We start from the raw sequence: 22919 nt of genomic DNA, 5'->3' as shown, positions 1-22919 counted from the left end.
TGGCATCCATCTTTGTAGGGCTGACTCATGCAGCTGAGTCATTTTGTCCCCTTAGCAGGGAAATTTATTTCCTTCATACTTGGTGGATATTTTAAGCTTCACAAGGCCCTCGAGGGGAATTTGCTGCAGTCTTAAAATGAAGCCACCGAAAAACTGCTGAATTCATCTCGGCTGTTTGGATGATTACCTGGCAATGCGTATATATTTTTTTTATTTTTTTTTCCTTTGTTAAGCAAGTCTTTCAATGCAACATCCTTTTTCCCATGGAGCAGCAGTTTTTACAATGACATATATCAAACCTGTATTGAATTACCTAGTCAGCTTGGTTCCCTTGTCTCGAGCGCAGGAACAGCTGAGCCACGGGGGAGAGGCTGACATAGTGGGAAGGTTAGGTGTACCAGATGGGTCGGGTTTGGTTAGGACGAGTGGGGTTTTGATGTAGAGGGGTGAAACATTAGGCTCAGAAGCGTGAGGTTCAGTGAGGGAGCTTTGCTTAGTGAGGTGTAAAAAGCAAGGTTTGGGGTTTGAGTTTATGTCAAGCTTTGGAGGAGAAGGAGGCAAAGTTTGGCTGTACCCAGACCACCGAAAGGTAGAGGTGGCATCAGGCCTGGCAGATGGTGGAGCTTTTGGAGGGTGAGGATGGAGGAGGGTAGGATGCTGTGAGCTTGGGTAAGAGAGGGGTCTGTCTTCTTCAGGGGAAGGATAGTTGTAACAGGTATCCGACCATTGGGGCGAAATCTCATCTCCGCTGTACTCGATGGAGGGGAAAGGGGCAGAGGTAAAGGAACACAGGAACAACAAAATTAAAAAAAAATAAAATAAAAAAAAAAAAATAGAAACAGAAGACAAGAGCAAAAATATTTGTACACGGAAGAACCCAACAAGAGAATAAAAAGTGGTCATGAAGTGCGAAACGCGTTAGGATGGTGAGGAGGTTTGTTTAAAAAATCTGCATGGAAAGCCATTCGCTCTGCAGGTATCGGAAAGTGCGGATGATGTCATGTCAAGGTCAGCGACAGACGGGAGCACAGACGGTCACAAACACAGATATGACTAGTCGAGCGAATGGAACAAAGTCACGAGACATGCAATTCACTTTTCACACAACACATGAATACGGAAACGGCACATATGCAGGGTTCTTTTTATGTTCAGTTTTTGCCAATTTTGAGCAATGGTTGATATCGTAACTAACCGGTTTTCTGTAGTTAATAGATGGATTGTTACATAAAAAGAGATGAATTCTAGAAAAATTATACTAAAAAGCTTCAAATCACACAGTATAAATCTACATATAATGCTGTACAAATACTTCCAGAGCTGTATTCATAATTCTGATGGTTTCCTGTTAGTGCATAACAGGGTGGGTGCATAAGGTCACATTTCTTTACATCTGTGTCTGTAAACTGAGTATTGGTCTGCAACCTAAACTTGTGGGTTATGCCAAAAAGAATTGTGAGCGCAGCTCTGCTGGTTAATGAAACTCAAAAGTTAGGAAAAGTTAAGTAAAGTGTTGTCAAATCGATTTTGGATATGATTAGAAAGAGATGCTAACCCAAGGTGCCCTTTGTTTAAATGGGTATTCTCACAACTTAGTTATCCTCTATCCATTAACATACTGAATGCTGGGGGTCCGACTGCTGGAACGTCAGAAATGGCAGAGCACTGTTCTTGGATGTCTCTGACAGTCACATAGGCAGAGGCTGAGCATGTGCATGTCAGGACCATTCATTTCTTGGGATCTCTGGGGGTTAGACTGCTATGGATAGGGGATAACTTTTGATTTTGGGAATACCCCTTTAACAACTTTACCCAACAAAAATGGCTATAAATGTTTTTGTAATCCAGAAAAAAAGGAAATAGACATTCTAACGTTGCAGGAAGGTGTATGCTAACCCACAAATCAAAGGAATAGGAGGGTGAAAACACAATATTACGTTACATAGTTGGCTAAATAGCAATCCTAGACAAAGACGGAAACTCCGTACCCTCCGAATGATAAGAACAGGATTTGTAAGTTTTTTATTCCCGTTGCTTGTTACCTTTTTTTGTATTGTTTCATTGTTTTTATTTTTAATTACTATAATTTGAAGATATGTGTGAACGATCCCTAATTGCAGTCGGATATTAGGATGCATTTTTGGACAAGATCGCTACGGAGTTCCACCATTATGGACCCAACGATAAAAAAATTAAAAAAAATAAAAAGTTACTGGGAATGAATACACTAAATTCCCTTTACTTCTGGTCCCGGAGGTTCTCTTCTTGTGTCAACTTTTCTAATGTGACTTTCAGCAATCAGCTCCTCATCTGCAGTCAGTCGTACTATTTGATAAAGCCCCCCAAAGTGCTAATAAGGGGGGGCTAGAAAGAGCGCACTGATGAGTAACTTGGTTCTTTTCATAAGGATTAAAGGGAGCTATAACATTTAATACTAAACCCCTATTAGGGCATCAAATTTAAAGGGGTTCTCCGTGGCTTTAAAATTTCATGAACTATTTTTCGGATAGGTAATCAATATCCGATCACTGAGGATCCAACTACCAGTACACCCACCGATCAGCTGATTAAAGGGGCCACAGCACATAGGAAGTGGCACAGCTCCATACCCTGCATAGTGGCCATGAATGGTATTGCAAGCTCTTTCCGGTACAAGTGAAATTGGCCCCCACTGATTTTATATTGATCACTTATTTTAAAGGTGTTCTTACTTAAATGCATGTATTTGATGCTAAAAATAATTATTACAACCAGTTGGGTTTAAATATTTGGCACGGTTAGCCTTCTACAGCCTCGGTGCTGCACTATTACTGAATGCAGAATGAGTTAACTTACAATCCATCAGTGCGCTCGCTATCACTGACTAGAACTCTTTTATATGTCTCTTTCTGAGCTCTCTTCTCAGCTACTTTATGACCACAGACTATATCAATGTTGAATGTGCAGGAACAAAAAAAGCCTGTAAAAACCAAAATGGTGCGCAATTTGTAACAAAACCCAACTGCAAAAATGTTTTTTTTTAGCCACAAATATAAGCATTTAAATAATAAAAATTGTCCTCAGAGGTGGACAACCTTGTGAATGTCCACTCCTGAGCAGAATTAAAAAAAAAACTAAAAACCCAAAAGAGGTACAAATTCCTGTTTTTCAGGTTTATTTCTAATTTAAAGACTGTTTCTTGATGCTTATAGCCACCACTAGAAGGGAGCACATTGATTAACTCAATAAGGCTTTATGCAGTGAGAGCCACCACTAAAGGGAGCACATTGCATACTGATGAACTCAGTAATAAGGCTGTATGCAGTGAGCTCTGCCACTAGAGGGAGCACACTGCATACTAATTAACTCAATAAGGCTTTATGTAGTGAGCACCACCGCTAGAGGGATCACACTGCATGCTGAAGAACTCCGTAAAAAGGCTGTATGCAGTGAGATCCATCACTAAAGCGAGCACACTGCATGCTGAAGAACTCCGTAAAAAGGCTGTATGCAGTGAGCTCCATCACCAGAGGGAGCACACTGCATACTAATTAACTCAGTAATAAGGCTGTATGCAGTGAGCTCTGCCACTAGAGGGAGCACACTGCATACTGATGAACTCAATAAGACTGTGTGCCCACGTAGCGTTTTTCAAGCGTTTTTGATGCGGAATTTCCGCAGCGTAAACGCTTGAAAAACGCATGTATATCCGCACCCCATGGTCCCCAATGGGATTCCGCAACTTCTATGCACATGTTGCGGATTTTTCCGCAGCGTTTATGCCGAGTTCAAAAATCCGCAGCATGTCATTTAATTTTGCGTTTCCGCAAGCGGAATTGCCTTTGTCCAATGCATAAAAAACGCAAGGCAATTCCGCATGTGGAAAACGCGTGATAAACGCGCGAAAAATGCGCGATAAACGCGTGCGGAATTCCGCATGCGTTTTTCCGGGAGAGGACTTGCATTTATGCAGCAGAAATTTTCTGCTTCATAAATGCAACGTGGGCACATAGCCTTAGGCTTTATGCAGTGAGCTCCACCACTAAAGGGAGCACACTGCATACTAATTAACTCAGTAATAAGGCTGTATGCAGTGAGCTCCACCTCTAGAGGGATCACACTGCATACTGATGAACTCAGTAATAAGGCTTTATGCAGTGAGCTCCACCACTAGAGTGCGCTAAGCACACGGCATACTGATGAACTCCGTAATAAGGCGGTAAGCAGTGAGCTCCCTATAGTGGTGACAGCAAGTACCCAGAGCTTACTTCTATGAATTATGACTATGCGTGGGGTTTGGAGCTCCTTCTCATTTAAAGATTTTTCAGTATTTTCATGACTGACAATTGTACATTCACACTGAAGGCATCAAAACTATGAATTAACACATGTGGAATTATATACTTAACAAAAAAGTGTGAAACAACTAAAAATCTGTCTTATATTCTAGGTTCTTCAAAGTAGCCACCTTTTGCTTTGATGATTGCTTTGCACACTCTTGGCATTCTCTTGATGAGCTTCAAGAGGTAGTCACAGGAAATGGTCTTCCAACAATCTTGAAGGAGTTCCCAGAGATGCTTAGCACTTGTTGGCCCTTTTGCCTTCACTCTGCGGTCCAGCTCACCCCAAACCATCTCGATTGGGTTCAGGTCTGGTGACTGTGGAGGCCAGGTCATCTGGCGTAGCACCCCATCACTCTCCTTCTTGGTCAAATAGCCCTTACACAGCCTGGAGGTGTGTTTGGGGTCATTGTCCTGTTGAAAAATAAATGATGGTCCAACTAAACGCAAACCGGATGGAATAGCATGCCGCTGTAAGATGCTGTGGTAGCCATGCTGGTTCAGTATGCCTTCAATTTTGAATAAATCCCCAACAGTGTCACCAGCAAAGCCCCCCCCACACCATTACACCTCCTCCTCCATGCTTCACGGTGGGAACCAGGCATGTAGAGTCCATCCGTTCACCTTTTCTGCGTCGCACAAAGACACGGTGGTTGGAACCAAAGATCTCAAATTTGGACTCATCAGACCAAAGCACAGATTTCCACTGGTCTAATGTCCATTCCTTGTGTTCTTTAGCCCAAACAAGTCTCTTCAGCTTGTTGCCTGTCCTTAGCAGTGGTTTCCTAGCAGCTATTTTACCATGAAGGCCTGCACAAAGTCTTCTCTTAACAGTTGTTGAAGAGATGTGTCTGCTGCTAGAACTCTGTGTGGCATTGACCTGGTCTCTAATCTGAGCTGCTGTTAACCTGCGATTTCTGAGGCTGGTGACTCGGATAAACTTATCCTCAGAAGCAGAGGTGACTCTTGGTCTTCCTTTCCTGGGGCGGTCCTCATGTGAGCCAGTTTCTTTGTAGCGCTTGATGGTTTTTGCAACTGCACTTGGGGACACTTTCAAAGTTTTCCCAATTTTTCGCACTGACTGACCTTCATTTCTTAAAGTAATGATGGCCACTCGTTTTTCTTTACTTAGCTGCTTTTTTCTTGCCATAATACAAATTCTAACAGTCTATTCAGTAGGACTATCAGCTGTGTATCCACCAGACTTCTGCACAACACAACTGATGGTCCCAACCCCATTTATTAGGCAAGAAATCCCACTTATTAAACCTGACAGGGCACACCTGTGAAGTGAAAACCATTTCCGGTGACTACCTCTTGAAGCTCATCAAGAGAATGCCAAGAGTGTGCAAAGCAGTCATCAAAGCAAAAGGTGACTACTTTGAAGAACCTAGAATATAAGACATATTTTCAGCTGTTTCACACTTTTTTGTTAAGTATATAATTCCACATGTGTTAATTCATAGTTTTGATGCCTTCAGTGTGAATGTACAATTTTCATAGTTATGAAAATACAGAAAAATCTTTAAATGAGAAGGTGTGTCCAAACTTTTGGTCTGTTCTGTATATATATATATATATATATATATATATATATATATATATATGTTTGTGTGTGTATATATATATAAATATATATATATTTATTTATTTATTAGGAGATTAACCTGCCCAAAATTGTGGACCTAAAATTACATAATAAAATATATAAAGGATTAGAGGTTAGTTTTGTTAGATGGAACAGGTATGACGTGATAATAATAGGGGGGAGGCTGAGCTTAATTCGATGTGTCTAAGAATGTCAATCAATTCATGAAATAGATATTGATTATTAAAAAGAAGCCGTACAGCAGCATTAGACCATGAGTCAGCCACAAAGCAGATGAGTGAGGCATCAAATCAAGGGCCACACGTACGCCAAAGCTGAATGGTATTGCTTAACGTGCAGGCCGCTTTTAGGTCGGAAATAAGGGAGAGGCCTCCTTTGAGGTCAACACTCAGAAAAATGGCTGTCCTAGTAAGGAATACACTATGTCAAGTCCTTAATTTTGTAGGGACTCATGTTACTACTACAAGGGTCTTTTCACTGCTGAAAGAACCTAAAGAGTAGCTCAATTTCGGAGTTCCGAAATTAGGTACTCGAAAGCCACCTTTTGGCTATCGAGCCTCCTATATTTGGTTACGTGAGCTGTATTACAGATCTATAACACAGCAATCGGTAATATAGCCATGGGAATTAGGTGAAGAAAGCTCAGTGCAGACACTGAACAAGCAGGGGCTGCCAAGAGACATTAACAGTTGTATAAGATTAGAAAAAAAATAAAAAAAATTTAGAAACAGTGCCACCCTTGTTGGCAGGCTTTGTCTGGTATTGCAATAATCTGAAAAAAAAAACTGAAGCCAGGTTGGTTGAACAGTGCTACAAATCTTGCTATAGAGCGCTCTCATTTCCATTTTATGGGCAAAAGAGACTTTTTGGGTGAAGAAAATCAATACATAATGGGGAATTGATCTGTTTTTCCCCCCTCAAGTTGCAAAGGGGGGGGGAATTTGTTAAATTTTATCAAAAGTTGACATAAAAAAATGGATAAAAAGGGGTTATACAACTGCGGAATGAGGAGAAAAAATAAAAACCTAAAAGCGGTCTTAGGAAAGAGAAGGGATCGTTACTGGGGTCGGGTTGGCTCAAAGCAAAGCTGTGGTGATGTTGGTTGGTTGGTTGAGATCTTACCTTGTCCTCTCAGGACCTAGCTGGGAGCCGCTACTGGGAGGAGTGGGGGAGGGAGACTCTACGGACAGGTCGGGATTTGGTGACTGAGGTGTGGCTGCGGTATCGAGCGGAGGAGGAGCAGGGGGTTGAATGGCGGGCGGGGTGGAGGGGCCTTTGCGGACTAAGGAAGAACCGCGGCGGGCAACCCAAGTGGTGTCCATCACCCTGACGCCCATGCTATGGGGGGAATACAAAGACATCTGCTTACCATCTCTACAAGGGAGGTTAAAGAAAGAGAGAGACTGAGCCAATAACACGGTAACAACAGGCTCCCCCAATAGGAGGGGAACAGAGGACAAACAGAAGCAAAAAATAAGGTTAAAATAAAACATATACATCACACTGAAGCACATTAACCACCTTAATAAAAAAGAGCAATTACATAGTATTCAAACTGACTTTCAAACCCATCACTCATGACACACACTCTCTGTCGGAGGTACAGATTGCCACCTATGGCCCCTGTTTAAGGCCACCTGGAAAATGGGGCTCTACATACTCCTTCATACTCATCAGCTACACAGCAATAAAATTAATCAAGAGCAAGTGGTATACGCAATTGTTTCCCCAAACATAAATCCTACCTTTCATACAATTTTTGTTTGACGGGAAGGTGGTAAGAAGCAAAGACATAAAACATGGCATAAAAAAAAACATAACACAAGAAGACAAGTCAATAACAGCTATAGACAATACTGTTAAGAAAATTTCTACAAAACCAATGAAACAAAGCATCGGGGCATACTGAAATGGCTGTACGACCAGCCTTACCATAGTGGGCACCAACACTGTCCAATGGTCAGCTCTTTAGACCCCTGGTCATCTAGCCATTGGTGGTCAACACAATAGTTTTCGGACCGTTCTTTCACCAGGTCATCTTTTACCCCCCCGGATATGACCATGGTTGACTCATGCTTTGGTCAAACCTAAAACAATAGGCGGTTGGGATCTTCCAAACATATCCCACGGGGAAAATTTATGGCCAATTAACAGGATACAGTCTGCGAATTGGGGCAGCATTCAGTCTGTCAATACTGTAATCTGGAGGGCCACCACAAACAGTAATGGCTGATCTAAGAAGGTGTATGGCCTTGGAAGAGGAAATGACAAACACACAAGAGACATTGATGAAGGTGCTACATGGAAAATTAACTACGGGTGAGAGACATGCACATAGTGAAGGACTGAGGGGACTATGGAACAAGAGTCACACACCACGCATTTTGGGGGCAGACATCCGGGAGATACATCTTACCTCTGAATTTTCCTAAGGCTGCAAGGACAAAAATACAAATAATGTTAGAGATGGGTGAGGCCTGGGGCAAATGACGGGACCCGTCTTTTGATATATGGAGCCATGGATGGGGAATAATTGTCAGAAACCATGTTTTGTGGTTGATTGTGTACGAGACAGTGTCCTATGTGATAGGTCCCGCACCACACCGGCAATGGTGAGCTGTCAGGGCATGCGCAGTGTTCCCCATTCACTTCTATGGGAGTTCTAAAAAAAATAGTTAAGCAAGCGCCAAATTTCGGAACTCTCATAAAGGTGAATTAAGAAGGCCAAGTATGAACAACCCCCGCACAATTACCGGCGGGGATATCATATGATATGCCATAAATGTCCAAGGTGGGAATACCCCTTCAGGTATAACTCTGGGTCATTTAGATCTAAATAAGGTATTGAATAACCCTGGGAACACTTTACTTACTGGATCTTAAGTCACATCATGTCTTAAACTCAACAGACCTCCAGAGCTACATTTAGAGTTCGGCTGGTCACCACTTACAAAACACAATTTAGCTGTATTATATTGTGGACCACTATGAAGTGACTAGTTCTACAATTAACCGCAGACACTGAACCAGTAGGGGTTGAGAGATGTCAGATTTTATTAGGAAGCTAGCAGAATTCAGCTTTAGCTGTGAGTGGAGTAGAAGAGGCCAGAAGAAGGTGCAGAAAGAAAAAATATCTGAACAATATAAGTCAACCAGAGCTCAACCAAACAGACAGAATATAAAGATATAGCATTACCAAGGTAACCACCCAAATAACTATGAATTTTCCTAAGGGTGTGGGACGGTTCTAGAGCGTACTACTTGAGGAACATTTCAGAGGATAGAACTGTAGGTCAAGACCTGGGATGGAAGGAAAGATTAAGTGCAAACAGGCACTGTAGTATCAGGGCTAAAGGTAAGTCACACCTGAAAAGCTAGTGTTAGTAAATGGAGATAGCTTAAAAAGGTCAGATTACAGTATTTCACATCTTAAAGCAGAAGTCTGTACTCCAGAGCTGTACTTCCTACTAAAGTTGCATTCATTATCTGCCAATTTGGAGGCTACAGAAAACTTGTCTTTTGTCACCCGACCCTAGAAGCTGTAAAAAAGATCGCACAAGATATCCCATCTCAGCGTAGAGGGTAGTGACAACCTTCAAAAGGAGGAAGGGGAACTATTTTGATATTTACTCTAAGGCCCGATCCATTCAATATATGCCACAGCATTGGGGACATTTTTTTTTTTTACTTAAATGCATGAAATTGAGGCTAAAAATATTTTTTGCAATTGGGTTTCATTAAAAGGTTTGCACCGTTTGTCTTCTATAACCTCTGCATTGCTGGCTGCAAAATGAGTTAGCTGAGAATCTGTCAGTGAGCTCATTCTCCGATGATTTAGGACCACAGACCACATCAAAGATAAATATGCAGGAAAACAAAAACCCTGTAAAGGACAGACGTAGCAAAATGTTTCATGGAACCCAATTGCAAAAATTATATCTTTAGCCCCAAATATATGCAAAAAGTCCCCATAGGTGGACAATCTTTTGCTCAACTGCAGCGGCAAATATTTTGCTTTTTATTAACATGCTCCTCTCTGCAAGATCTGATATATCAACTGTACTACCGGCTGCATAAACTAATCAGTGGCCATTCGGCAAAGAGATCGGCATGACTGAGAGTCATCACCCACCAGCATCTCGCTTGAAACACTGCTGCGAAACATTCCTCTCCACGGGAGTTCTGGGTAATTCACAGGCGCTTCGCTTTTCATCTCGATAAACTCTAAACTTTTCTTAGAAGATGGAATGCCGTCCTAGCAACACAACGACCTATTACAGGCGGGCACCGAGCGGCGGTCTCAATACGCCCAGTAGGTGATCTGAGATCATATGCTTCCAGCAGAACAGCGCTCGATACTTGGCAAGTGATTGCAGAAAATAGGAAAGCAGAGTTCAGCTCCATCTCTGTCTGGCAGCTCTACTAGTCAGCCTATTAATGATCTGGGATGCAGTTTTGATTTTATATCATTAAAGCAACTTTCTAATAGACATGGCATTTCAACTCAACATTTGCACGATTTCTGCTTTCTCTTGGCTAAAAACGCATCCCAACTTAATCCTGCTCAAACAGTTTGGCGGGTTCACCTCTACAGGTCTTTCACTTGCCCTCTTCCACATCACTACAAGTTAATCTTCTTCCCCTTCTGACAGCTGAAAATATAGTCCCAATAAGTACCCTGGTAAATTTCCTTCCCCTTCTGGCAGCTGTAAACATGACTCCGAGTCAAATTCCTTACCCCTCCTGGCAATTGTAAATATAGTAAGCAGTAAGTTCCCTAGTCCCAGTCTTCTTCACCCTTTGACAGGTGTAAATGTAGCTTTCTGAAAGTTCCCTAGCAATGTAAATATTGTCCCTTTTCATTCAACTTTTCTCTCTGGCACTTGTAAATATAATGCCTAGCAGTTTCCCAATTTAGCCTCCTTCACCCTCTGGCAGTGGTAAATATAATCTTCGGTAAGTTCCCAAATCAGTCTTCTTTCCACTCTTGCAGCAGTGAATATAGTCCTCAGTAAGTTCCCAGTCAGTCTCATTTTCCCGATGTCAGCTCTAAAGATTGTTCCCTGTCCGTCACCTTCTACCTCTGGCAGCTGTTATTGCTGTCTCCAGTAAGTTCCCAAGTAAATCTACATCCCCCTCTGGAAGCTGTAAATATGGTTCCTAGTAAGCTCCCAGTCCCTAGTCAATCTCTTTACCCCTTCTGGCAGTTTTAAATATAATCCACAGTAAGTTCCCCAGTCAGTCTTCTTCACCATCTGGCGGGAGTGAATATAGTCTTTAGTAAATTCCCTACCCATATTTTCCATTCTAGCAGTTGTAAATAAAGTCCCTAGTAAGATGCAATTCAGTCTCCTTTCCTCCATGGCGGTTGTAATATAGTTCCCAGAAGGTTCTCAATTTACTCTCTTCAGTCCTCTAGCAGTGGTAAATATAATATTCGATAAGTTCTCAAATCAGTCTCCTTTTCACAAAGCAGCTGTAAATATTGTTTCATGTCAGTCCCCTTCTTCCTCTGGCAGCTGTAAATGCAGTCTCCACTATGTTTCTGGTCATTTTTTCCCTTTTCTTAGGTAGCCTACTTTCCCATCTGGCAGCAATAAATATAACCTCAACTAAATCCTTCAGTCAGTCTCCTCCCCATTTGGCAGATGTAAAAGTAATCACCTCAGTAAGTACCCATTTTTCATGATCTGTCTATTAACTATAATTTTTACTGGTGAGACAACCCAGTTAAGCTCCTGGTCATTTTTTTCCCTTTCAAAGGCACTGTCCTTTCCCATATGGCAGCAATAAATATAACCCCTACTAAGTCTCTTGGTCAGTCTCCTTCCCCTTCTGGCAGCTGCTAAATGAATCATCCCAGCAAGTACCCATTTTCATGATCTATACAGTAACTATAATTTTTACTGGTGAGACAACCCAGTTAAGCTCCTGGTCAGTTTTTCTTTTCTTAGGAAATCTCTTTTCCATCTGGCAGAAGTAAATATAACTTACTAAGTCTTTCAGTCAGCCTCCTTCCCCTTCTGGCAGCTACAAAATTAATCACCCAAGTACCCAATTTTCATGATCTGTACAGTAACTATAATTTTTTATATACCAAGCACTGTCCCCACTGCATCACTATCACATCGGTGACCCACATCAGCCAATGATTGGCTAACCAAGCATTCACAATTCTACTGGTCACCATTGGAAACTGTCAGCAAGCATGTTGTCAAACACACCCATAACAACTTATGAAAAATCCTATAATGCAATTTCTTAAAACGTAGATGAAGTACCTACCTAAGAAGAACTTATAAAACACCAAAAACGTTATACCAACAAATAATATAATGAGACGTGCCACTTAATAGAATAAAATGCTATACCCATCCTTCTTGTAGAACTCCAGCATCATGTTATCGGTCGCCACGCTGAGCGGTCGCCTAGCCTGGTCATGCTGCTTGCGGTCCGAGTGATCCATATCCGGAGAGGGCATGGAGCTGTAGTTGGCATTGTGGTTGGTGTGTACGGGGCTGCCGTAATTACCCGTCACATTAAATTCTATCTCTGTTCGAAAAAAAAAAAAAAGCTTATCCATTGTCATTATTTACAATGGACTTACAGACAGCTGCCTGACACTGAACACTAGACAATATAAAACCAGTCATCATGTGTAGTCTGCACTCACCACCTGGGAAGAACCAGTCAGCATGTTGGATTATAGGCTCAATGATCCCTACGATCTGTAAGGACACTGTGGTCATCATTTCGGTAATATTGCTACAAAAAAAGAAAAAGGGAAAATAATTGCACGCTACATAAAACGTCGTAATTGTTCAATTGCAAACAAAGAAAAATTGACTGGAAACGGTCAACAGACTGCTGTTGACGCATCTGAATTTATTTCTTAGTGCTTTCTATGTATGAGTTGCAAATCTGGTAGGATGACTGATGGTACATATGTAGCACCCTGAGGATTCGGCTGCTACAGGGGTATTACACCTCAAGCCAGAGGTGTGGTATTCCACTCCCGGGTAAGGATGGAGTGTGGAACTGAGCTCAGTAGGCTGCATACACTACATACATCCCATTTCCGGGGGACAGATCAATGGTACTCCCACCAGTTTATGTGCAGGTACGATAGTGTCTGTCCCTGGCTGGAGTGGGAGGGGGGTGGAACATCCCAGTAGTGTAGGGGCAGATAGAGGGAGCAGTCTGGGTAAAGCTAGGAGCTCATTGGGTGCTGGTCACCTGAGCTCACACATAGAGGGAGTATATAAGGTGGGAACCATCTTAGATCAGGGTCAGACAGGCAGACAGCTACTAGTCAGTCTGTTGTAGAGGGTCAAGCAGTCCTGAAAGAAGAGAGAGAGGAGTCAGAAGGACCCAGAGGGGAAGAAGAGGGAACCCCAAGAGCCCAAATACAAGCAACAGGGTGAAGGGTTGGCACAAGGGTACCGGATCCCAAGCTGGTGGAGGGCACTAATCCTCAGCCAGAGACCGGAGGTTGTGGGCAGGATCTGCCACGACCCCCCACTAAATCCACCAGGAAGGCAGACCAAGTATAGGGTCAGGGAACCCAGAAGAGGTGTACCCACCAAGAGACCCGAGGGAGCCGGACATAGGTGGATCCCTGGTGGGGAAGGCCAGAGAAAAGGAACGTCAGAAAGGGAGCTCAGGATCACGCTCCAGAATTACCTGGGGGTTGGCCGAGTCCAGGACCTGGTGGACGCAGCACGGCTCGGGCGGTCACTCAAGGCCGGAGTGACCAGAACAACAGCAGTAAGTAAAAACCCTGAACTGCACAGCCCGACTCTGAGTCTTAATACCATCCTCACTGCACCACCACAACCACCACCCTCTACAACTGACCCCCTGAGGCTATACCCCTCCCGTTGGGGGTTATACCACCAGAAGCTGCACACACACCACCAGCCTCAGCGGACCCTGCTGCAGCAGCGGCCGTATTGACCGCAAATCAACGGGTGGCGTAGTCGACACGAAAGAACATCCAGCAACATCTGTAGGACTGCCACACACTGAGCTTGACACCCTGGGCACGGACCGGGTCACCGCCACTCGGAGACTACAACCCCCATCTGATCCGGCTCCGGGTATCCCCCAAACAACACTGGCCCAGGGGGCGCGTCACATACACACAGTATTGTGATGTGCCGCCAGAGCATGCACCCTAAAACATAATTATACCCCCCTCTGTAGTCAGGCAGATATTATGCATTTATGTTATTTTTATGTTTATGTATCAATATGCCAATCTGTTCCTGGCTAGTCATGCTATTATTAGGAGCAAAATAAAGTCATCATTAGATCTGTCGGCTTACTGATGATTTCTAGGTAGCAAGCTGCCTGCTTACTGATGATTTCTGGTAGCAAGCTGTCTGCTTACTGATGATTTCTAGGTAGCAAGCCACCTGCTTACTGATGATTTCTAGGTAGCAAAGCGTCTGCTTACTGATGATTTCTAGGTAGCAAGCAGCCTGCTTACTGATGGTTTCTAGGTAGCAAGCCACCGGCTTACTGATAATTTCTAGGTAGCAAGGCGCCTGCTTACTGATGATTTCTAGGTAGCAAGCAGCCTGTTTACTGATGATTTCTAGGTAGCAAGGCGTATGCTTACTGATGATTTCTAGGTAGCAAGACTGCTGCTTACTGATGATTTCTTGGTAGCAAGTAGCCTGCTTACTGATGGTTTCTAGGTAGCAAGTCACCTGCTTACTGATGATTTCTAGTTACTTTTTTTTACTTTAACATGTACAGAGTAAAATAAAGAAGCAAATACCAGATTACAGAATACTACATTTACTGACTGGGTAAGTCAATTACCATCACCTTAAATCCACCATGAGCGGGGTATAATTCCTGCGCCATGCTGATCCTGCCAGTAATCACAGCTAAAACTACAGAAGACAGTCAGATCATCGATCCTTATAGTTTAACCCCTTAGATGCTGCGGTCAATAGTGACAGTGGCATCTAAACAGTTAGATAGAAGGAGGGGCTTCTTTTATTAGTTTGTAGCAATTCCCCTCCTTCCCACCCCAGTAACCTAATCGGCAGGAGTTATGTGAGGTCATGGTGGTCGGGGGTCTAACAATAACTCTGTGACTGTAATCTTAGTGCTTTGATTAGACCTAGGATCACATAGGACGCATGTGATCATAAACAATAAAACAAAAGTTCAAGTTCCCTAAGTGAGATTACAATAAAAAGTACAAAAAAGTTGAATACAACGGTAAAAAATACGAAAACGTAAAATAATATACAAGTACAATAAAATTGTTTTCCCCTTTTAGTCTTTGCTTTACGTAAAAAAAAACAAAAAACTAAAAACATACCCCACACATTTAATTAGTATCACTATGGCCATAATAATTGCAGCTAGCAAAAAAAAAATCACATTGTTTTTTTTCTAGGGTTTGAGGTAAAAATGGCACAATTTTTTATTCATCCACATCCCAAAAAATGTAAACAAAATAACTCATATGTACCCAAAATGGCACTAATAAAAAGGTTAACAAACAAGCTTTGTCATAAAATAAAACAATTCTAACACTTAAAATGTAGCAGCAACCACAAAAAATATATATATTTTTTTAAATAAGTATTATAATTATAATAAATATATATTATAAATATACATAAATATTTTCAATTTTACATTTAAAAATTTACAAAATGGAAAATGTGCAGATGCAAAAGTTTTGGCACCCTGAATGGTTAGTACCTAGTAGCACCCCCTTTTGAAAGTATCACAGCTTGTAAACACTTTTTGTAGCCAGACAAGAGTCTTTCAATTCTTGTTTGAGGGATTTTCATCCATTCTTCCTTGGGAAATTCTTCCAGTTCTGTGAGATTCCTGGGTCATCTTGCATGCCCTGTTGTTTTGAGGTCTAGCCACAGATTTTCAATTTTCAATGATGTTCAGATCAGGGGACTGTGAGGGCCATTGTACAACCTTCAGCTTGCACCTTTTGAGGTAGTCTATTGTGGATTTTGACGTGTGTTTAGGATCATTATCCATTTGTAGAAGCCATCCTCTTTCCAACTTCATCTTTTTACAGATGTTGCTATGTTTGCATCAAGAATTAGTTGAAATTTCATAGAATCTATTCTTTCCTCTACCAGTGAAATATTCCCTGTGCCATTGGCTGCAACACACCCCAAAGCATGATTGATCCACCCCCGTGCTTAATGGTTGGCGAGATATTATTTTCCTAAAATTCTGTGCCCTTTTTTCTCCACACATACCTTTGATCATTGTGGCCAGAGTTCTATTTTAACCTCATCAGTCCACAGGATTTGTTTCCAAAATACATGAGGCTTGTTCTTTTGCATACTTCTGACGCTGAATTTTCTGATGAGGACACGGGAGGTTTTCTTCTGATGATTCTTCCATGAAGGCCATATGTGTGCAGGTGTCTCTGAACAGTAGAACAATGTACCATAACTCCAGTCTGCTAAATTTTTCTGAAGTTCTTTAGCAGTCAAGCGGGGGTTCTGATTTGCCTCTCTAGCAATCCTATGAGCAGCTCTCACTGAAATTTTGCTTGGTCTTCCAGACTTTATCTTGACCTCCACTGTTCTTATTAACTGCCATTTCTTTATTACATTTCAAACCGAGGAAAGGGCAACTTGAAAACGCTTTGCCATCTTCTTATAGCCTTCTCCTGCTTTGTGGGCCTCCACCATTTTCATTTTCAGAGTGCTAGGCAGCTGCTTAGAAGAACCCATGGGTGCAGTTTTTTGGCACAAAGTTAGAGGAGGCTGGGTGTTTATAAAGCTGGGAAATTTGCATCACCTGGCCTTTCCTAACAATGATGGTGAACCTAACCCTAACAGGCTAATTAAGGTCTGAAACCTTGAAAGTTATCTGAGCACACAAATCTCCAAGGATGCCCAAACTTTTGCATTGGCCCATTTTTTCTTATTGTAATTTTTAAAATGTAAGAAATGACAACATATATTTTTTTGCCTAAAATACAAAGGAAATGTGTTATCTTTAACTTTAGCCCTTTTAGAGATCATTTCATCTTCAACTTGCTTAACTGTTCACAATAACAGTAATTTTGACCAGGGGTGCCCAAACTTTTACATGCCACTGTAAATTGTATGTATGTATGTATGTATATATATATGTATGTATATATATATATATATATATATATATATATATATATATATACAGATATATATATATATATGTGTATATATATATATATATACAGATATATATATATATATATACAGTACAGACCAAAAGTTTGGACACACCTTCTCATTTAAAGATTTTTCTGTATTTTCATGACTTTGAAAATTGTACATTCACACTGAAGGCATCAAAACTATGAATTAACACATGTGGAATTATATACTTAACAAAAAGTGTGAAACAACTGAAAATATGTCTTATATTCTAGGTTCTTCAAAGTAGCCACCTTTTGCTTTGATGACTGCTTTGCACACTCTTGCCATTATCTTGATGAGCTTCAAGAGGTAGTCACTGGAAATGGTTTTCACTTCACAGGTGTGCCCTGTCAGGTTTAATAAGTGGGATTTCTTGCCTTATAAATGGGGTTGGGACCATCAGTTGTGTTGTGCAGAAGTCTGGTGGATACACAGCTGATAGTCCTACTGAATAGACTGTTAGAATTTGTATTATGGCAAGAAAAAAGCAGCTAAGTAAAGAAAAACGAGTGGCCATCATTACTTTAAGAAATGAAGGTCAGTCAGTCTGAAAAATTGGGCAAACTTTGAAAGTGTCCCCAAGTGCAGTTGCAAAAACCATCACGTGCTACAAAGAAACAGGTTCACATGAGGACCGCCCCAGGAAAGGAAGACCAAGAGTCACCTCTGCTTCTGAGGATAAGTTTATCCGAGTCACCAGCCTCAGAAATCGCAGGTTAACAGCAGCTCAGATTAGAGACCAGGTCAATGCCACACAGAGTTCTAGCAGCAGACACATCTCTTCAACAACTGTTAAAAGGAGACTTTGTGCAGCAGGCCTTCATGGTAAAAGAGCTGCTAGGAAACCACTGCTAAGGACAGGCAACAAGCAGAAGAAACTTGTTTGGGCTAAAGAACACAAGGAATGGACATAAGACCAGTGGAAATCTGTGCTTTGGTCTGATGAGTCCAAATTTGAGATCTTTGGTTCCAACCACCGTGTCTTTGTGCGACGCAGAAAAGGTGAACGGATGGACTCTACATGCCTGGTTCCCACCATGAAGCATGTAGGAGGAGGTGTGATGGTGTGGGGGTGCTTTGCTGGTGACACTGTTGGGGATTTATTCAAAATTGAAGGCATACTGAACCAGCATGGCTACCACAGCATCTTGCAGCGGCATGCCATTCCATCCGGTTTGCGTTTAGTTGGACCATCATTTATTTTTCAACAGGACAATGACCCCAAACACACCTCCAGGCTGTGTAAGGGCTATTTGACCAAGAAGGAGAGTGATGGGGTGCTACGCCAGATGACCTGGCCTCCACAGTCACCAGACCTGAAGCCAATCGAGATGGTTTGGGGTGAGCTGGACCGCAGAGTGAAGACAAAAGGGCCAACAAGTGCTAAGCATCTCTGGGAACTCCTTCAAGATTGTTGGAAGACCATTTCCGGTGACTACCTCTTGAAGCTCATCAAGAGAATGCCAAGAGTGTGCAAAGCAGTCATCAAAGCAAAAGGTGGCTACTTTGAAGAACCTAGAATATAAGACATATTTTCAGTTGTTTCACACTTTTTTTGTTAAGTATATAATTCCACATGTGTTAATTCATAGTTTTGATGCCTTCAGTGTGAATGTACAATTTTCATAGTCATGAAAATACAGAAAAATCTTTAATTGAGAAGGTGTGTCCAAACTTTTGGTCTGTACTGTATATATACACATACACACACAGAAAAATGTAGAAGTGCTATAATCATACTGGCCTACAGAAAACAGGTAAAAAGTAACTAAGCAAAGTAAAACAAAATAAAAAAAATTGCTATTTTTTTTTCACACCGCTTGATCCATCGTCTCAAAAAAAATTATTTTTTTTAGCAAGCACTAAATGCCAAAATACCACCATCAAAAATGTAATTCATCCAGCCTTTATGCAGCTACATTCATAGAAAAATAAAAAAGTTATAGGTCTGCAACACAGTTATAGGTCTAAGGCAACACAGAAGAAAAAAATATTCTACATTTTTTTAAAAAGGGAATTTATTGTGCAAAAGTCACAAAAAAACATATTTACTGAAAATTTAGAATTGCCGTAAAAATGCTACCAAAAATGGTAGCCCCAAAATGGGGCTATAAAAAAAAACACACTGCAAAAATCAACACCTACAATGATGAAAAAAAAATTCTAGGTTTCACAAAACAAACAAAAAAAATGTATAAAAGGGGAAAAAAATTAAATTCTCTTTTTTTAATTTGGTATCGCTTTAATCGATGAAACCGACACAGAATGAGGGTCACTGATGGTGAAAGCTGTTTAAAAGTAACCACTAAAAAATAAACAAAAAGAAAATGCAGAATAATTATTTTTTCACCAGCCCTTCATATTTTTTTAACACATTTTTCTATCACTAAATGGCGCCAATAAAAAAAAAAAAAACTTAATATAGCTACATGCATGCTAAAATTAAACTGCAATAACTATGGGGAAAAAAAATTGCACCCTGGAAGGGTTAAAGCTTAAACTTTGTTGAAAAACCTGAGCGCTTACCCTTCTGCCTGCGGCCAGAGGAGATTTGGTCCCAGCACGATGGCCATGTTGCTGGGGGTCATCTTGTTGGCGTCCTGATATTCCGTCAGCTTGGACAGAAACTTGATCACGTATCTGAAAGGAAAAGAAAGACAAGAAACAAAACAAAGTAATAAAGCAAAAAAGGCACGAAGATCGGTGGATCCCCCCAGATCCCCGGCTGTGACGGGCACATATCCTCCAGGACAGCGCACCCCGATAGCGTGGAGCCCCGGTTTTACTTCGTACTTACTTGAAGTTGTTGTAATTGGACTTGGGAAGTTTCTCACATGCGTTCCACAAACCCTGCAGCCTCTTGTCCTGGTCCTGGATGCTAAAGGGTAAAGGAAGGAGAAGGGGGAAATCAAACAGATCCACCAGATCACTGAGGATTATTCAAATATAAGAACAACATTTATTTCCAAAAAAGAGTACCAAGCCTGTCCATTGGATGTTTCTGGAATTGCAGAATAGTGAGTGCAGCTCCAGAGTACAATACAGGATGTAACTCAGGATCAGTAGAGGATAAGTAATGTAATGTATGTACACAGTGACTCCACCAGCAGAATAGTGAGTGCAGCTCTGGAGTATAATACAGGATGTAACTTAGGATCAGTACAGGATAAGTAATGTAATGTATGTATACAGTGACTACACCAGCAGAATAGTGAGTGCAGCTCTGGAGTATAATACAGGATGTAACTCAGGATCAGTACAGGATAAGTAATGTAATGTATGTACACAGTGACTCCACCAACAGAATAGTGAGTGCAGCTCTGGAGTATAATACAGGATGTAACTCAGGATCAGTACAGGATAAGTAATGTAATGTATGTACACAGTGACTCCACCAGCAGAATAGTGATAGTGAGTGCAGCTCTGGAGTATAATACAGGATGTGGCTCAGGATCAGTGCAGGATAAGTAATGTAATGTATGTACACAGTGACTGCACCAGCAGAATAGTGAGTGCAGCTCTGGAGTATAATACAGGATGTAACTCAGGATCAGTACACTATAAGTAATGTAATGTATGTACAGTGACTGCACCAGCAGAATAGTGAGTGCAGCTCTGGAGTATAATACAGGATGTAACTCAGGATCAGTACAGGATCAGTAATGTAATGTATGTACACAGTGACTCCACCAGCAGAATAGTGAGTGCAGCTCTGGAGTATAATACAGGATGTAACTCAGGATCAGTACAGGATAAGTAATGTAATATATATACACAGTGACTGCACCAGCAGAATAGTGAGTGCAGCTCTGGAGTATAAAACAGGATGTAACTCAGGATCAGTGCAGGATAAGTAATGTAATGTATGTACACAGTGACTGCACCAGCAGAATAGTGAGTGCAGCTCTGGAGTAAAATACAGGATGTAACTCAGGATCAGTACAGGATAAGTAATGTAATGTATGTACACAGTGACTGCACCAGCAGAATAGTGAGTGCAGCTCTGAAGTATAATACAGGATGTAACTCAGGATCAGTGCAGGATAAGTAATGTAATGTATGTACACAGTGACTGCACCAGCAGAATAGTGAGTGCAGCTCTGGAGTATAATACAGGATATAACTCAGGATCAGTACAGGATAAGTAATGTAATGTATGTACACAGTGACTGCACCAGCAGAATAGTGAGTGCAGCTCTGGAGTATAATACAGGATGTAACTCAGGATCACTACAGGATAAGTAATGTAATGTATGTACACAGTGACTCCACCAGCAGAATAGTGAGTGCAGCTCTGGAGTATAATACAGGATGTAACTCAGGATCAGTACAGGATAAGTAATGTAATGCATGTACACAGTGACTGCACCAGCAGAATAGTGAGTGCAGCTCTGGAGTATAATACAGGATGTAACTCAGGATCAGTACAGGATAAGTAATGTAATGTATGTACACAGTGACTCCACCAGCAGAATAGTGAGTGCAGCTCTGGAGTATAATATAGGATGTAACTCAGGATCAGTACAGGATAAGTAATGTATGTACACAGTGACTGCACCAGCAGAATAGTGAGTGCAGCTCTGGAGTATAGTACAGGATGTAACTCAGGATCACTACAGGATAAGTAATGTAATGTATGTACACAGTGACTGCACCAGCAGAATAGTGAGTGCAGCTCTGAAGTATAATACAGGATGTAACTCAGGATCAGTACAGGATAAGTAATGTATGTACACAGTGACTCCACCAGCAGAATAGTGAGTGCAGCTCTGAAGTATAATATAGGATGTAACTCAGGATCAGTACAGGATAAGTAATGCATGTACACAGTGACTGCACCAGCAGAATAGTGAGTGCAGATCTGGAGTATAATACAGGATGTAACTCAGGATCAGTACAGGATAAGTAATGTAACGTATGTACACAGTGACCGCACCAGCAGAATAGTGAGTGTAGCTCTGGAGTGTAATACAGGGTGTAACTCAGGATCAGTACAGGATAAGTAATGCATGTACACAGTGACTGCACCAGCAGAATAGTGAGTGCAGATCTGGAGTATAATACAGGATGTAACTCAGGATCAGTACAGGATAAGTAATGTAATGTATGTACATAGTGACTGCACCAGCAGAATAGTGAGTGCAGCTCTGGGGTATAATACAGGATGTAACTCAGGATCAGTACAGGATAAGTAATGTAATGTATGTACACAGTGACTGCACCAGCAGAATAGTGAGTGCAGCTCTGGAGTATAATACAGGATGTAACTCAGGATCAGTACAGGATAAGTAATGTAATGTATGTACATAGTGACTGCACCAGCAGAATAGTGAGTGCAGCTCTGGGGTATAATACAGGATGTAACTCAGGATCAGTACAGGATAAGTAATGTAATGTATGTACACAGTGACTGCACCAGCAGAATAGTGAGTGCAGATCTGGAGTATAATACAGGATGTAACTCAGGATCAGTACAGGATAAGTAATGTAATGTATGTACACAGTGACTGCACCAGCAGAATAGTGAGTACAGCTCTGGAGTATAATACAGGATGTAACTCAGAATCACTACAGGATAAGTAATGTAATGTATGTACACAGTGACTGCCACCAGCAGAATAATGAGTGCAGCTCTGGGGTATAATACAGGATGTAACTCAGGATCAGTACAGGATAAGTAATGTAATGTATGTACACAGTGACTGCACGAGCAGAATAGTGAGTGCTGCTCTGGAGTATAATACATGGTGTAACTCAGGATCAGAACAGGATAAGTAATGTAATGTATGTACACAGTGACTC

At 41.4% G+C, this 22919-nt stretch overlaps 1 protein-coding gene across 11 annotated transcripts in view; it reads right to left on the bottom strand.

Moving 5' to 3' along the window:
• The window catches only part of ARHGAP44 (Rho GTPase activating protein 44), a 134398-nt gene that overhangs the window by 10295 nt on the left and 101184 nt on the right, over positions 1-22919 (bottom strand). For 6 of the 11 annotated variants that reach the window (XM_073682439.1, XM_073682441.1, XM_073682440.1 and 3 more), the window contains exons 13-19: positions 19915-19995; positions 19644-19757; positions 12602-12693; positions 12300-12480; positions 8345-8362; positions 7051-7266; positions 314-748 (exon numbers count right to left, since the gene is read on the bottom strand). In XM_073682439.1, the coding sequence (XP_073538540.1) occupies positions 314-748; positions 7051-7266; positions 8345-8362; positions 12300-12480; positions 12602-12693; positions 19644-19757; positions 19915-19995 (1137 nt within the window). The remainder of the gene's footprint in view (positions 1-313; positions 749-7050; positions 7267-8344; positions 8363-12299; positions 12481-12601; positions 12694-19643; positions 19758-19914; positions 19996-22919) is intronic. The other 5 variants (XM_073682443.1, XM_073682444.1, XM_073682446.1 and 2 more) reach the window with 4 other exon arrangements.

The sequence above is a fragment of the Phyllobates terribilis genome, unplaced genomic scaffold, assembly GCF_046119375.1.
Source record: "Phyllobates terribilis strain yellow unplaced genomic scaffold, ASM4611937v1 Scaffold_5__5_contigs__length_657084704, whole genome shotgun sequence".
NCBI lineage: Eukaryota > Metazoa > Chordata > Amphibia > Anura > Dendrobatidae > Phyllobates > Phyllobates terribilis.
The sequence above is the reverse complement of the archived record's forward strand: the minus strand, read 5'-3'. Positions and strand labels throughout refer to the sequence as shown.